The following is a 15,800-nucleotide window of genomic DNA, read 5'->3' as shown; positions in this document are numbered from 1 at the left end:
ACCCCCCGCCATTGGCTCCCCACTTCTCCTGGGCAAGGTTATTTTTTTAAATAGCAAATCCTTTCCGAGCCCTCTATTCGACCTCTATTGCTGTATTTTTCCCTGTGTGTGCAAGAAATGCAAAGAAAGAAAGAAAGAAAGAAAACACTACTTTTGGTTTTTGTCAGTGATCAAAATTTGCATTGCTTTTTCTTTCTTTTTCCACACCTTCCCCCCCCCTCCACCCCGTCTCTCTCTCCACAGATAGCCTTAGAGACTATTTTAGCAAATTTGGAGAAATTAGAGAATGTATGGTTATGCGAGACCCCACCACCAAACGCTCCAGGTAAAATCATCTCCTTTGAATTTGTTTTTATTTAGAACAAAGTTAAAGTTTTATTTTGGGGGTGGTTGTGGAAGTATCAATGGGATGGAATGGGTGGTGGTGGTTTGTTTTGTTTTGTTTTTCAATGAATGCCCCTGCAACCCCTCCTTCCTGTCCGGCCTCCCTCCGCTCCTCCCAAATTATTGGTGGTCGATCATCTGGACTTAACTCCGGGAGATATGTTTGCTTTATGTTATATTTTCTTCACCCCCCTTTTCGCCTCTAGAATGACGTTTTGCAGCATCCACTTTGGAAATAGTTTAAACGTCTACACATACACATACATACACACACACACATTTCCACTTCTCCCATGTCCCCTGTTCCCCAAGTCTCGAACCCCTTCCTTGGAAGGTGAATCTCAATTGCCCTGCATGCTTTGGTATAAAACAAAGCATTAAGGGGAGGAGGAGGAGAGGAAACGGAGGTGGCAAATGATTGGAGAGCCAGAGCAATTTCTAAGTTACCTCTGTGCTCCCTCCCCTCGTTCCTCCTTTGACCCTCATCCCTCCCCCCCACCCCATTTCTGGAGGGCTGGGGAGTAAGCGGAATGGGCTGGGGGAGGGGAACGAGCGGGGCGGGGTGGAAGGGAGAGAGGGAGGGAGACTTTTGCGCCCATTTTCAGGCTGGGGTTCATTCATTCTTGCCTTTTTCTTTAAAATAGCTTTTTCTTTTCTCTCCCCATCCCCTTCCTCTTTGTTTATTGCAGAGGCTTCGGTTTCGTCACGTTTGCCGACCCAGCAAGTGTAGATAAAGTATTAGCTCAGCCCCACCATGAGTTAGATTCGAAGACGGTATGTTTTTGTTGCTGTTCGCTCTCTTTCTGCTACGTTTCCGACTATGACAGGCTCATTTAAAGAGACAGCGTCCTTTTGTAGGATGTGCTTGGAGTTCTGTGTAGGTTGCAGGGAGAGCTTGCAAACTGGGCGAAGAAGTTCACTTAGGGGAGGGACCAGCTTTTAGGCTGTGCCGTTGTAAGTTTCTCAGGTGCAGTACTGGGGATTTGGGGACAGCAGCGAGAGTCCTTATCGGGGAGCTTTTCATACCAAAGAGTTGCCAAAAAAAAAAAAAGACCTATTGAAACTTTGAGCAAGCAACTTTTCTTTGTCAACTCACAAGTCACTTGGTGCCACAGGCTGGAGGGAGAGATATCCTTTGGGGCGGATTTCTTGAAGGCAGAGCCCGCGTTTCCATTCAGTGGTCATTCGGTGGGGATGAGGGGAAATCCTGTTTCCAAGGGATTCTTCTTTTCCTCCATGCTAGAATCTCCCGTGGAAGGGTCCAGGCCCAAGAGTGAGTTGTCTCTGTGCTTGGGTTCAGTTTTGGAGGGGAAGGGATTGCAGAAATTAGAATAGCCCTTCTTCAGGATCAATATAAAGCTTCACCTCCAGATGGTGTGATAAAGCCTTGGATTTTGAATGGATTTTCCCCCCCTTGTCACATCAAAGCCTTTCAGTGTGAGTCTGGATACTTATGTATGAATCTGAAGCCTTCTAAACCCAGAGTGGGTGAAACAAGACAAGTAGAGGTCAGGCATGAAATTGGCCCATTGTCTGAACCGGGAGGGGAAAAAGATGGTTAGGTTATAATTCCTTGGTGGAAAATAAGTTAGTTTGGGTGGTTTGTTCATTTGATTTTTAGTAGGAAGATGGGGGGAGGTGGGAAGGAAGGAGAAGTGCCCTTTAAATTGTTTTATGTGTAGCAATTGATGCTGGTTACACCACTGCCCACCCTCCAGGAAAGCTGATAATTTTAATATTGCTGCATCAACCAGGAGCATGAAGGTGACATTGAGATTTGATGTTGGGGCGTGGATATGAGAGATTTTATTTATCTAGGGTGATGGAAAGAGTGTTCAATCTGGGGTAAGGGGCCCTGGGTGTAGCTACTGACTGGCCCTGTGACCTTGGGTAAGTCCCTGAACCTCATCTGTAAAATGAAGGGTTGGGGTATGATCATTTCTCCCAGCACAAAATAGTCCTAAGACAAAAATCAAACCTGGGAATGATTTATGGGATCCTCAAATTTACTCTCCAATTTCGACCCCTAGTCCAGATTAGAGGGAAATCACTTTTTGTGTATTCCTCATCTTCCTTTTATTTTTTCTATTAATTTGTCAATTCATTCTAGGGATATTTATTATTTGTGATATGATCACTGGTTTATGTGTCAGAAAAAAAAAATTTCTGCCCTTTCCCCTAGTGATATTTGGGTTAGATATTTTAAAGATTGTAAAAAAAAAATGAAGAAGAAAAATGTTTTGAAACAGATTCAAGAATTTATTTTAGCCATTTCCCCTTCCTTTCTTCTCCACAGTCCTGCTCCCCACCCCCCCTTAAGAAAAAAAAATGCTACTTATATTGGGAATATGATCCAGCTCAGAGTAGGGTAGAGCTACCATGGGTAAGAGTCAAAGCTTATCTGGAGGAAGGTACAGATCAATCACTTTTTCACTCATTATTTGTAGCCATGTTTCAGTCACTGTTATTTAGTATAACATAGCATTTGACTTTGTTTCAACTCAGCGCAGGAGGCGGTTGGTTTATTGACATGCAAAGGAGGATCTTGTTTACAGTTACGTTTAAAGTTTTCTCTAGGTAATGGCTATTCCTTTCAAAAATAGTGTCCTAGTCATTTCCTAGAGGACTTGTAGATACAGTAAGTAGAAGTGTACCTAACTAACTCACGTTTTTAATTTTTTGGTAGTTTAAAAAAAATAGTTGACAGGGATGTGCAAAAGGTACGGATTTGCCATGTTCACCTCAGATAGCCGTCAGAAATACCTGCGGCCTATATAAAGTTTCCCCAGTGAAGGGGGAAAAATTGTGTTAAACCAAAGTGATCTTATTATGACCTACAATCCCTTTGGCTTGGATTCTGAGAATTGACTTTTGGAAATTAACATTGTCATACAATTTTTTTTTGGTGGAAAGGATGGTCTTGTTCCTTTCCTGATCACAGAACCATTCCCCATCCCATCCCTTCCCTCACTTAATGCCTTTCATTGTCTCCGCATTTTAGCTTTTTTTTCCCCCTGAGAGTGTAACTTTAATTTTTGCATTTTGACCTGACAATCTGAAACCAGTTGTTTTTTTTTTTTAAACTGGTTCTTTCTTTTGAATAAGCATGTACCTCGTCTTACATTTTGTTCTACAGAATGGAAAATCCACACCTGTTGTATTTCTCTTGTAGACAAATATCTAGTCATTGATGGATCTGTTGGTAGATACATTCATCGTGTTAATCTTTATGAAAGGATAGTTTCTAGAAAAAGACTTTTTTTTTTTTTGCTTAAAAAACAAAAACCCATAATCTCTCATTTCTCAGGTGTATGTTTTAAAATAGGGTATCATAAACTAGAGCCTGGCTTACTTTTAGTAGTTTTAAAAAACATTTTAATAGAGTAGTTTAGGTAAGTAGGTTTTTGTGACATCTAAACTATTACTAGCAAGCATCATGTTACATCACTACCAAGGTGAGGTGAGTCAATGAAAAAAGAACCTGAACTACTCTTTTTCTTGGGGATGGCAAAAATTCCTTGCTAAAGTGTTGCTTTTTGAGGGGGGGGGGGTGGGCAGAACTGAAATTAGATTCAGACTTACATTTTAAAAAGGCAACAGTTTTCATATGAGAACCAAAGCTTCAGAATAAGTAACTTGTAGCAATATTCATTCCACTCTCTTATAATAAGTATACCCAGAGATTTATGATGTTTAAAAACAGAAGGAAAACTAATAGTGGAAATACTTTCCCCCCCTTCTTCCCTCATCCTCAGTTGGTCAGTTCAAAATCCACCCCTACCCCCCCCATGATCCAAATGGTTTTATGGGAACTTTCTATAGTTAAAAACAAAATCCCTATAGTGTTAGATTCTGGTGTTCTCTAAGTGTCTGGTCTGCATGATTTGGGTAATCTTTCCTAACCTGAGTAGAAAAAACATGAATTTGACACCTTCTACCCCACCCCACCCCCAAGGTCAGTTTCATTTAACGTGATGGGGCCTAGTTTTTACTATCCCTGTTACTGGCTTTTTTTCTGAATTTACCTTCCTGATTAGTAGAAAGGTAACTTCTTTCCACCCCACCCTCATGAAAGGATCCCTGATTTTTAAATGCCAGGTGTGTTTACCTGGTGTGGTGTTTTAAATATTTGTTTTGTTTTCCCATGTCAGGCTTTGAAGTTGTTTTTGGATAGCTTCATCAACCGAGAAGACTAATTTTTAAGAAATGCAGTTCTCTAATTTTTTTTAAAAAAGAATAATTTGATTTACATTTCCTTTTGGATTGGTTCTTTCTTTTTGGAATCCCATCCCCTCCCTTCCTCTTTTATTTATTTGGGTGGAGGAGGGACAGGGTATGAGAAAACACTCAGTTACCTAAAGCAGGAAGAAGCTTTAAATTTAATTTGAAGGTTATAATTTTTTTAAACCTCAGATAACATTCCCATCTTTTCTCCCAGTAGCGTGGCCACAGACGAGAAAGCAGGTAGTATTTAGTATTCAGTGTTGACTTGAGGAAAAGCCCTTGCCTAAATAATTAATAGCAAATAATAGCTTGTTTATTAAGAGAATCACAGTTTGGAATACACGGTTGGTTTATGGAAAAGATCAATGTGTTTCTTACTTTTCTCCACAGTTAAGATGGGTCAAAGTTCAGGGTACTTGTGAGTTGCCTAGGAAGATTCTAAAATGCTGATCTGGAAGCCTGAGAAATGAGTGATTCATACTTAGGTGCTTTCTTGGCATTTTTCTTTTCTTTTCTTTCTTTTAAAGTGCAACATTAATTTCTTTCCCTCCCCCTTTTCCTCCCTCAGATCGACCCCAAAGTTGCATTTCCTCGTCGAGCACAGCCCAAGGTAAGTCAGAAGGGGCAATAGTAGGATTTTCGTCACATAGAGAGTTGATGGCGGGCAGTTCAGGTTTCAAATGGGGAGTTATTGGTAGTGAAAGCTTTTGAAAGCCCAAGCCTATGGCATCTTAAAGAGTATCTGCATATGTCCGTGAGAGTACAGGAGAGTGACTTTGTGTGTCTGATTTAACCAGCTTGAATTGGATTCCTGGGTGCTCGTGTTGGGAGAAGATGTGGGAGGTGGGGAGAGATCTTTTTGTCCATCCGGGGGCATATGGCACGAGCCTGTATTGTGGTTGTTCAACATCGTGTTCAAGTGTAGCTCAAATGGCATTGGGAACTAACGAGTGGTACATTTTTAGATGAGAAATGTTTTCTTTTGGAGCACTGCTTGGAGAGTTCCTGAGCTACCTCTGGTTTCTCAGGAAGAACTTTAGTTAGTTGCATGCCTCTTCCTCAGAAAGTAAATGTTAAGAGTTTTTACAGGCCTCTGTGGACCTTAGAAAGGTGATAATGAATGTATTGGTTTCAATCTGATTGGATAATATTACACTCTGCCTATAGGCCATCCTTAGAAACTAACAATGTGTGTGAGTGCCTCTGTGTGTGTGTGTGTGTGTGTGTGTGTGCATCTGTGTCTGTGTCTGTGCTTACGCTCCCAAGTGCATGCAAGCACAAGTGTGCTCCTGCTCTGGAGTGCATGCCAGTCCCTAGGCAGAGAAGTTTTGAAATGTAACCTTGTACAAGTAGTACTAGACCAGCTGCTTGAAGGACTGAGACAAGACTTGACTTTTCCATGAGTATGTAGGGCACTTTTTTTTTTCCTTTCTGTTTAAAAGGAGCTTTTAGTTTGCCAAGTTAGAAGGAGAAAACAGCTCCAGCTCATGTGTCGGCAAAAACAGGGATTCAAAATTTACATGTTGAATTGAAAAGTTTCCTGTAACTTCTCGTCTTTATGTGATTCAAAGGAATGTGTGTGTGTGTGTGTGTGTGTGTGTGTTGTGTTTTGTGTGTGTGTGTGTTTGTGTATGTGTCCCCATGCATACACTGTGTTCCTAGGGCTCCATTGGTGGAAAGAGAAAAGCTGAGACTTCTGATTGTGAGCCAGAAGGGAAGGGACTGAGGAGCGGCAGGCAGACAAACTCAATTTGTTTCTTTAGGCACAGTCTCCCAGGAGCTGGGGAACATTTTATTAGTGTGTAGAGAGGCATGGTTTTGCACATTTAAAAACCCACCCAGGAAAAATAGTTGTTGGCATGTGTTATGATGGTGTAAGGACTGCATGTATGAAGTGAGATAGAAGCTGGTTCTCTCTCTCTGTCTCCTTTTTTCTCTCTCAAATGTTATTTGTATTATAAAGGAATTAAAACTAAGCAAAAGTAGTCAAATATTTTTCTCCCTGCCTTGGGGCAGTCTTTTCAGTTTGAGTGAATACTAATTAGTGAACCAAAGGGGCAAGGTTATTTCTGTCTTCATCAAAAGGTTTGTACTCTAAGGTTTTATGGTTTTGGGATTAGGCCTTTGGATTAGAGTTGCACTCCAGACTGTGTGGCCCAGAATTTCAGGAGTCCGAATAGAATTAGCAGTATTTCCTGCCTTTAGTTGAATTGCTTTTTCTCCATAAATGTGGATCTTCAAATTTCCAGGTTACCCATTTGATTGCTGAGAGCCAGGGTCAGATTACTCCAGAAGGAAGCTGGAGAAAAAAAAAAATCTCTGACTCTAACCTTGGGTGGCCTCTGCTCTCTCCCCCCTCCTCCTATACGCTCTGTCTCTCTATTCTTGTGTGAGTGTGTGTGTGTGTGTGTGTGTGTGTGAAAGAGAGAGAGAGAGAGAGAGAGAGAGAGAGAGAGAGAGAGAGAGAGAGAGAGAGATGGGTGGTCTATGGTCATTTCCTTTTATAAAAATATGAAAGGTTGTTTGGTTTTTCAGTGACCCACTTCTGGACCTGGATGAGATAGTGTTTTTTTTAGGTTCCTGAAATATCTGTACAAATGTTCTCCACACATGTAGTATATTTATAATTGAATCGTTGGACCCTAAAAGCCTCTCTCTGAAATTGACAGTTCTTCTTGGTATGCCATTCATTTAAAGGGAAACTTCACAGATCCCCTCATCATGTGATATCAGCTCACTGCGTCTTCCTTTGCCAGTTTCTTACTACTATACCTCCTTGAGATCTTTTTTTTCAAATGTGTCCATCTTTTCAAAACCCCAGTGAGGTGAGTGAACAAGTGACAGGGGTCTGTGAGTATCCTTTTCCTCTGGAATGAGAGTATAAAAGGTAGAGCAGAGAGGATGTGACTTGTATTATGGTTCACTCAATTCCCACAGTTCCCTTTATTTCCTTAGTTATTTCTTCTTTCACCCACCACAGCATTAAGGTCATTCATTGAGTTAAAGAAATATTTATTAAAGACATATACTGCATTTACGGTTCTGTGGCACCCTCTGTGTACACAAAGACAACATGAAAAACATTCCTTGTCCATGCTTCCTTCCTACTGAGGGATGGGGGGTGGGGTGGGAGTGGGATGGGGATGGGGAAGATACTGCTCATTTACAGCTAAGGAAATACAAAGTATTTACAAGAGAATACAAAAGAATTTCAAGGAGAAGAGAGAGTTAACAAGAGAGGGAACAAGAAAGACCTCAGGTGACCAGGAGTATCTGATCTATGCCTTGAAGGAAGCTACCATTGCAAGTGGTAGAGGAAAGGAGGGGTGACAGTTCTAGGTGTTTCTGGCTGGGGAGGGGGGCGGAACGGGGACACCTGTACAAAGGCACCAAGGCTAGAGATGGAATGTCATATAGTGGGCCAACTGATTGAAAGGAAGTGTGTAATGGGGAGTGCTCTGAAGGAACACTAGGACAGTCTTTAGGAGACAGATTATGAAAGTCTTGAAATACCAGGCTGAAAAGTTGGGGGCCTGCTCACTAAGATGTATCAGAATCCCAGCTGGAAGAAATTTCAGAGAACATACTGACCAAGAGTTCTTTCTCTGCAACATAGGTTAATAATATTTTGTTGACAAAGTGATTTTGGTAGGAATATAGAATTTCAAGCATACACTTTTGTCTTTCTTGTTTTTTGTTTTTGTTTGTTTTTTTTTTTTTTGCAGGGCAATGAGGGTTAAGTGACTTGCCCAGGGTCACACAGCTAGTAAGTGTCAAGTGTCTGAGGCCGGATTTGAACTCAGGTACTCCTGAATCCAGGGCCGGTGCTTTACTACTGCGCCATCTAGCTGCCCCCAACACTTTTGTCTTTCTTAACGAGGCCTTTGCTTATCTAAGAATTGTGGAGTTAAAAAGATAGACTTTGCCCATCCCTCTTCACTGGATGGAACAGCTCTCATTGTGATGGAGGGGTCTGGATTTAGCGCCAAAAGATTTGGGTTCCAGGCCCAGCTCTGGTACTTCTTTGGTCTATGTCTTTGGATTGGTCGTGCCACTTTTCCAGACCTTGATTTCCTCATTTGTGAAATGGGGAAAATTATACTTTCATGGCCTCCTCCCTGGTAGTTATGAGGAAAACACTGTTGAAACATGAGCCGTTGATTCCAGGACTCTCTGGGTAGTTTGCCGACTAATGTTGATCAGAGGACTGCTCAGCAGAGGGGTTCAGGCAAGATGGCAGGGAGAAAGTGTAACTTAATGCTGAAGAGAATTAGTGGCAGCCAAGAACAGATTTAATATTCGTCCTGTCATAATATTCTTTAATGCATTTTATAAATAAAAATCTGTTTTGATCTGCTTTTTAATGAGTTGCTGAATTAAAGATTTCAAATTCAGCTGTTCATTTATCCTTGTAGTGTAGGAAATGATCAGTGTCTACAGCGGAAAAGTACAGTTGGATTTTATTAACTAATTATAAGGGTCGAGTCTTCAGAGGCTGCTGGACACTAATTACCTCAGTCCATTTTGATGAGGATGTATGTCTGCTCCACAGCCTCATCTTTCTCTTGAGGATGCTTTCATTCTTGTTTGGAATTCTCTTCTCTTCTCTTCTCTTCTCTTCTCTTCTCTTCTCTTCTCTTCTCTTCTCTTCTCTTCTCTTCTCTTCTCTTCTCTTCTCTTCTCTTCTCAAGTTCTCTTGTCAACCCAGGAATGTTTCCTATTTTGAAAGATCTGTGAAACTGGGCGTGTGTGTGTGCGCGCGCGCGCGTGCACGCGCACGCACATGCATGCTCACAATTGTTTCCTTCAACTCCTTTTTGATCGTAAATAGTAGCTATGCAGCCTTCATTTCACCTTGTGTAATGGGCCTCTCTCTAGACCTGAGAACTTGAGAGGGGGTCTCTGGGTTTGAGTACTGTGAGATGTTTCTCCAGCCTCTCATTGACTCTCCATATATCTTTCACTTCTGTGTGTGTGCCAGAGCACTGGGTCATGGAAGATTCTTTACCTTTTCCTTATCTTGGAAGGAAGGAACCTCAGTGTCGGAACTGGTTAAGGTACCCTGTTGCTGCCTATGTCTCACAGTGGAAGGCAAAGATGGGATCTTTGCTAGCTTTTTGTTGCTGGCTTCTGGCTTCACAAAAGTGTAAGAGGAGACGAAGCTTGTTTAATCGTGTCTTCCTAATTTACACATGTCTGTATATATGTATGTATGTCTATGTTTATGTGTATGTGTTGCTGTAGTGAATGCAAGGTGCTTGAGGAACAGGGAATGTTTCATTTTTGTCATAGTCTCCCAGTGCATAGTATGATGCCCAGCAATTTAGGTGACCAATAAGTACTTGTTGGAAATTGAATTCTCTCTCTTCTCTATCACAGAGCCAGGTTATTTGTCATGGAAGGGACCTTAGGTCATCTTCTTCCCTTTTCAGGTGGAGTGAGAGATCATTCAGGGAGTTAGTGAAAGAACTGGGACCAGGAAGCAGGTTTTCAGCAGGTGTTCTGCAGGATAGTGGATCAGAAAATTCAAGTGGTTCTGGGATCTCTCTACTGGATCTCATTGTTCCCTACAGTGGTGTATATTGCAACTCATTCATGCCTGCTCCCTACCATGGGACTCTTTGTCCAGGTCCTCTCACAAGTTCACTACAGGAGGTCCACTCAACATGGAGAGTGGGACCTTCTTCAGTATTAATGGCTGGCTCATTTGGGCTGCCCACGAGTCACCCCCTGATCCTATTATGTGACCAACTCTAGTTTTTCAGTTATGCTTTCCTACTGCCATCCTGTGTGGTACAGTGGGGAAAATGTTACATTAGGAGTTGGAATCCCAGCTCTGTCACTCAATACATGGATGACTTTGGGTGAGTCACTTCACTTCTCTAGTCCTCAGTTTCCTCTGCTGTAAAATGTAAAGGTTGGACCAAATGACCTCTCAGGGTCCTTCCAGCTCTAAATTTGTAATTCTATGATCCTTTAACTTGAAGGTTCCTTATTTTTTGAGGTTCCTTATTTGTTAAATATCACAGCCTACTCTCTCACCATGTGCCTTTTCTTGCATTCTGTGTTAATCATTTTTAATTTTTCAGAGACAGGTGTTCTGTGACTCACATTGGCATACTGCACAGAGTATTGGGCCCAAAGTCAGGAAGGTCTCGGTTCAAATTTGACTTCAAACACCTGTGACCGGGTGTGACCCTGGCTTAGTCATTTAACCTCTGCCTCAGTTTCCTCATCTGTAAAAATGGGGATAATATAATAGCAACCACCTCCCAGGGTTGTTGTGAGGATCAAATGGGGTAATATTTATAAAGCATTTTGCAAAAAATTCAACGTGCTATTCAAATGTTAGCTGCAATTAGTATTATAATTATCATCATCATCATCGTTAGTACTAGACTGTGGTTTTTTTCTTTTTTTAATGGTCTAATATGAATGACTTCTTTTGATTGGCTTCTGCTCTTGGTCCTCCCATCTCCTCCCTTGGGATCAATCTGTTTCTAGTATATTCTATGTGACTTAAGGTATTATAGAGTCTGGGATCAGAAAGGAACCTTAGAGATCAATTATTCCAACTCCCTTATTTTACAGAGGAGGAAGCTGGGACCCAGAGAACTGAAATGCCTTGTCTAAGGTTGCACAGGGAGTTGGTGGCCTATGTGGGATTTGAAGTCTCCTGCCTCCCTCTTGCTGCTGCTCATAGAGGAAGGAGTTAGGATTTCACTGGCCTTGGGTCCTCCTTCCACTGAATGCAGGGAACATACTTCCTTTGTGACTTAGTGGAGTCTTCCAGAGGTTCTGTGGGTAAACTTACTTTACTTTAAGTGGTAGATAATCTACAGTTGGTATTTCGAAAGTTGGAATTGGTTGACTTGCTCCCAAGGTTTTAGTTGCTAGAAAGAATTTGGTGGTATGTATTTGTGGCCTTTGGACACCCTAGAAATCTGGAGGATTTGTACCTCAGCCTGAAGGTAAATAATCAGGGAGGCACAATGGAGAATGACAGGACTCAATGTCAGGACAGTTGGTTCTAGTCCCATCTTTACCACTGAATGGCCATGTGACCTTGGGAAAGTCACTTAACCCCTCTGTGCCTTACTTTCCCTATTTGAAAAATGGAGATGTCCTTGTAGGGTTGTTGCAAGGATGGGATAACATAGAGTAAAGTGCGACACAAATATAAGGAGATGAAAATACAAATACTACATGTTATAAGCAGTTCCCCCAGTAGGGGAAAGGCCTATCCTAGCAGCAAAACTTAAATGAGCTTACCATAGGTTTCCCCGTCTAAATGGGATTCTTTGATTTTACCATGAAGGTCATGAGCCCCCTCTAGAAAAGTGAAACTTTTTTACTCTGAAATTCTTTGTAGCAGAAAAGAAAAAGCCCCGTGATCAGAGAGAGCTAGAAGGAAGGAAATTCTTATAGGACATGATTCCCACCTTGGCTGACTCTCTTGAGGTGGCATCCATTTATCATTCTTTATTCTGCTTTATTAAACCCAATAACCTTGTCATACTAGAAGCCATTCAACACCTGTGAAACAAACAGTGTTTATATCCTGAGAGGTAGATTGGTACGTCAGAAAGAGCAATGACTTTGGAGTCAGAGGATCTAGGTTTGAATCTCAGATTTGCTACTTGGTACCTTTGTGATTTTAGGTAAGTCACTTGGCTTCAGTTTCCTCAATTGTAAAATGAGGAGATAGGAAGAGATGGCTTTTCTCATTCCTTTCAGCCCTGAATCTGTGATTTCCCCAACATTGGACTTGGAGCCAAGAGACCTGGGTTCAAATTCAGCCTCTGATAATAAATAGTAGCATTTATAAATTTGCAAAGCACTTTACAAATATCTCATTTCATCCTCAACAATAAACTGGGAGGTAGCTGTTGTAATAATCCCATTTTACAGATGAAGAAACTGAAGCAGGCTTAGGTGAAATGACTTTGCCAGAGTCACACAGATAGTAAATATCTGAGGCTAAATTTAAGTTCAGGTCTTTCTGACTCCAGGTCCAGTGTGTTATCCACTGTGCCACCTACTAGCTGCTGATATTTAATAGCTGTATGAGAGTACTTAACTTCCTGGAGCCTTTGTTCCTTCATCTGTAAAACCGGAGCAATAATATTTGCCCTACCTACTTAACAGGCTTGTTATAAGGAAAGCACTATGTAAACCTCAAAGCACTTTGTAAATGTGAATTATTATTATTGAGCTATTCATTCAATAAAAGGTGCCCTAGCACATAATAAGTGCTTGATATGTTATGTTTGTTGCCTGACTGAATGACAGTTTTGAGCTCCTGCAATGTACTAGGTCCCTGTGCTAGTTCCTGGGGGATACAAAGATGCTTGTCTGTAAATCCCCTCCTGGAGGTTAGATCCAGTAGACAGCTGAGACATATCCAAAATGAACTACAATTAGATTTCTAGTGCCATAAAAGGGCTCTAAAGAGAAAGTTACAGGATTTTGGAGGAAGGAGAGCTCACTCTTTATTGGTGATGGCGGTAGTGAACAGAGGTTCGAGGAAGGCCCGGTAGGGAAAGTGATATTAGAAGTAACTTGGGAGGATAGATAGGATTTTAAACATTGGAGAAGGAGGGCATACCAGGCAGTGGGCACAAGGAGGCAGGAGAGTATTGGAGCATATTTAGGGAAAGGGTAATAGTTTGTTTAGGATGAAGTTCAGGGTATTTGCAAGAGAACAGTCACAGAACTAGAAAAATAACCTGGGACCAGATGAGAGAAGGGATTGAATATCAGACTAAAAATTAGTAGTTGGGATTTTATTAAGTAGGCCCTGGGGAAGCCATTGTTTATATTTACAGCAGACATAAATGGAGTTGAACTTTTCGAGGTCACCATTGATGATGCATCATGGGAATGCCTAGGAAGTGGAGCCTTCATTCTGAGTTGTCCTTTCTGGGGCTCAGTTTCCTCATTTGTAAAATGTGGAGGTTAGACCTGACCTATAAGACTTCTTCTAGCTCTAAACTGATGATCCTCTGAGGTCTGTTGTGCCTAGAGTGGGAGATTCTAGAATCAAATGTGTCACTGTCTTAAGGCAACTTGATAGGGATATACCCAATTGTAAGTCATCCAGTGATAGTCCTTTGGTCTACCTGTATCCAAAGGTGACACAATTGCTGGGGCACGTACTTTAGTTTGTTCTTCTTCCCCCAGGAGCAGGAGTTGAGTATTTTGGACACATCTATATTGTCATCCAGCCACACTTCTGGCCAGTGGTACACAGTTTTGAGACAGCTGGCTAGCATTTTGAGTCCCGGTCTGTGGCTGTGATACAGAGCAAAGCTGAGAGGCTCATGTGGGTTCACAGATGGTGCCCATGACCTTGGTCTTTACAAAAAAAAAAAAATACCATTTACTCTCCAGCCACAGACTGGTACTTTTTAGGTGACTCTCATTGTTGCCATGTACCATTCTGACCTTTGGCCTATGGTCATGTGCGAGGTGACCTCAGAGTTCTTTTCTCCTAAATATTTGTCCTCCTTCCACTTTGCTTCCCCCTCTTTCCCTTCCATAAGTGATTATGATCCAGAAATATTCCAAAACATCTTTCTGTCTTCTCTTCTACCTCTTAAGTGTTGCATCCCAACCTCTGAGCTGGCTGATTAATGATCTTGCCCATACCTACATTGGGGCACAGATTTTGCTTTGCATCTCTTTCAGTTATTAGCTGGTGACTGCTTTATCTGATCATACCATTTCAGAGTTAGCTCAGGGGTCTGCTTTCACTGGGTAGGGCTTCCTTAGTGATTTCCACCAATGGCCATCTGGGGTATGTGAGCAATGGCCAGGCAGACAAGTAGGTAATCCCCAATTCCTGCTCTGGACCTCGAGTCACTATTGCTTCTGCTAAGAGCCAAGCACATGCAAGTGTGAGGGTGAAACAAATACAATGAGTCAGGGAAACAGTCCCAGATGACATGTCCTGGCTTGGGAAAGTTTAGAGAATCATGTGATGGATCTCTGGAAGGGAACTTAAGGGATCTCTAATATGAGAGTATTGGAGGAGATTAGCTGTTAGGTCTTATGTACCTCTTAAACCCTGTGGTACTGTGACTAAAGCTTATTTAAGTCCCCCATTCTACAGATGATGAAACAGATCCAGGGAAGAGAAAGGACCTATGAGTAGTAACAGAGCCAGGGAACCCAGTTCTTCTGACCCCCAATTCTGTATCTTTTCCATTGTAACTCTGCTTTTCCTTAATCCTCTACCTGATTTGGATGTGAAATGTGCAAAACATAGCATCTCATTCCCTACCCCACCCCTTGGGAAAGAGGGTTGGGTAGCACTAGGGCATGAAAATAGGGCCAACTGCCCAAGCTATCCAGCTTCTCTTTGGAGGTTACGGGGAGAAGTAGCTGAAACCTTCCCCCCACCCCCGAAGTGATGCTGGTTTTGTTTTTGTTTTTAAATCATGACTTGGTACATGACAGTGATTTGAATTATCCTCTATTCTCAGTTGATTGCTAAGGCCATATCCTGGGTCAGGATTGTTCAGGAGCAATGCCCAATAGGGCATTTCCCCTTGGGAAAAAGCCTTAGATAGACTGGACCGTTTGCTGGTGGCTGAAGGGGAGTTGACTCTTCTTGTCTTTCCTCTGAGGTAGAGTAGTAAAAAAGAGGGCAAGGAGTCTTTGGTGTATTCCATCTTCTGGGATCTTTCTGCTATGCCTTTATTTCATATATGTTTACTTGTGTATATGTTGTCTAGGACACAACCCCCTGACCAGACCAGAGACTTTCTACATTTCCCTTACATCCCTAGTGCTTAACACGGGGCCTGGTGCTTACTAAGTGTTTAATAAATGCTTGTTGATGGATGGATAAGTTGGGTAACTTTTTCCTCTCTCCTACCTGGAGGATCTATTTGACCTGCCTAGAGAGATAAGTGGTCATAGATCATAGCCAGAGCTGCAAGGGACTCCAGCAGCTGTCTAGTTCAGCTCCCCCATTTCACAAATGAGGAAACCGATATCTAGAGACATCGAGTGACTTTTCTGAGGTCACACGGGAAGGAAGTGGCAAACCCAGGAATCGAACCTGGAGTCATTGATTTCAGACCTGGCCCTTTCCACTGTACTTGCATTCCTTCCCTCCCTTTCTCTGGCGATTGGGAGCTAAAGTTGGAAACGGCACCTCTGTGTTTGTGAGGCTCCCGGGCTGG

General features: G+C 42.1%; 1 protein-coding gene across 20 annotated transcripts in view; it reads left to right on the top strand.

The window, feature by feature from the left end:
- Positions 1 to 15,800, top strand: part of MSI2 (musashi RNA binding protein 2) — a 561,091-nt gene that overhangs the window by 1,369 nt on the left and 543,922 nt on the right. For all 20 annotated transcript variants that reach the window (XR_006356258.1, XR_006356257.1, XR_006356256.1 and 17 more), the window contains exons 3-5: positions 244 to 325; positions 1,074 to 1,158; positions 5,177 to 5,218. Coding sequence is in view for 17 of the 20 variants with exons in the window: in XM_044000333.1 (XP_043856268.1) it covers positions 244 to 325; positions 1,074 to 1,158; positions 5,177 to 5,218 (209 nt within the window). In the remaining 3 variants the exon portion in view is untranslated. The remainder of the gene's footprint in view (positions 1 to 243; positions 326 to 1,073; positions 1,159 to 5,176; positions 5,219 to 15,800) is intronic.

The sequence above is a fragment of the Dromiciops gliroides genome, chromosome 4 (assembly GCF_019393635.1).
Source record: "Dromiciops gliroides isolate mDroGli1 chromosome 4, mDroGli1.pri, whole genome shotgun sequence".
Taxonomy (NCBI): domain Eukaryota; kingdom Metazoa; phylum Chordata; class Mammalia; order Microbiotheria; family Microbiotheriidae; genus Dromiciops; species Dromiciops gliroides.
Note: the sequence above shows the minus strand (reverse complement) of the source record. Positions and strands in the feature narration are given on the sequence as shown.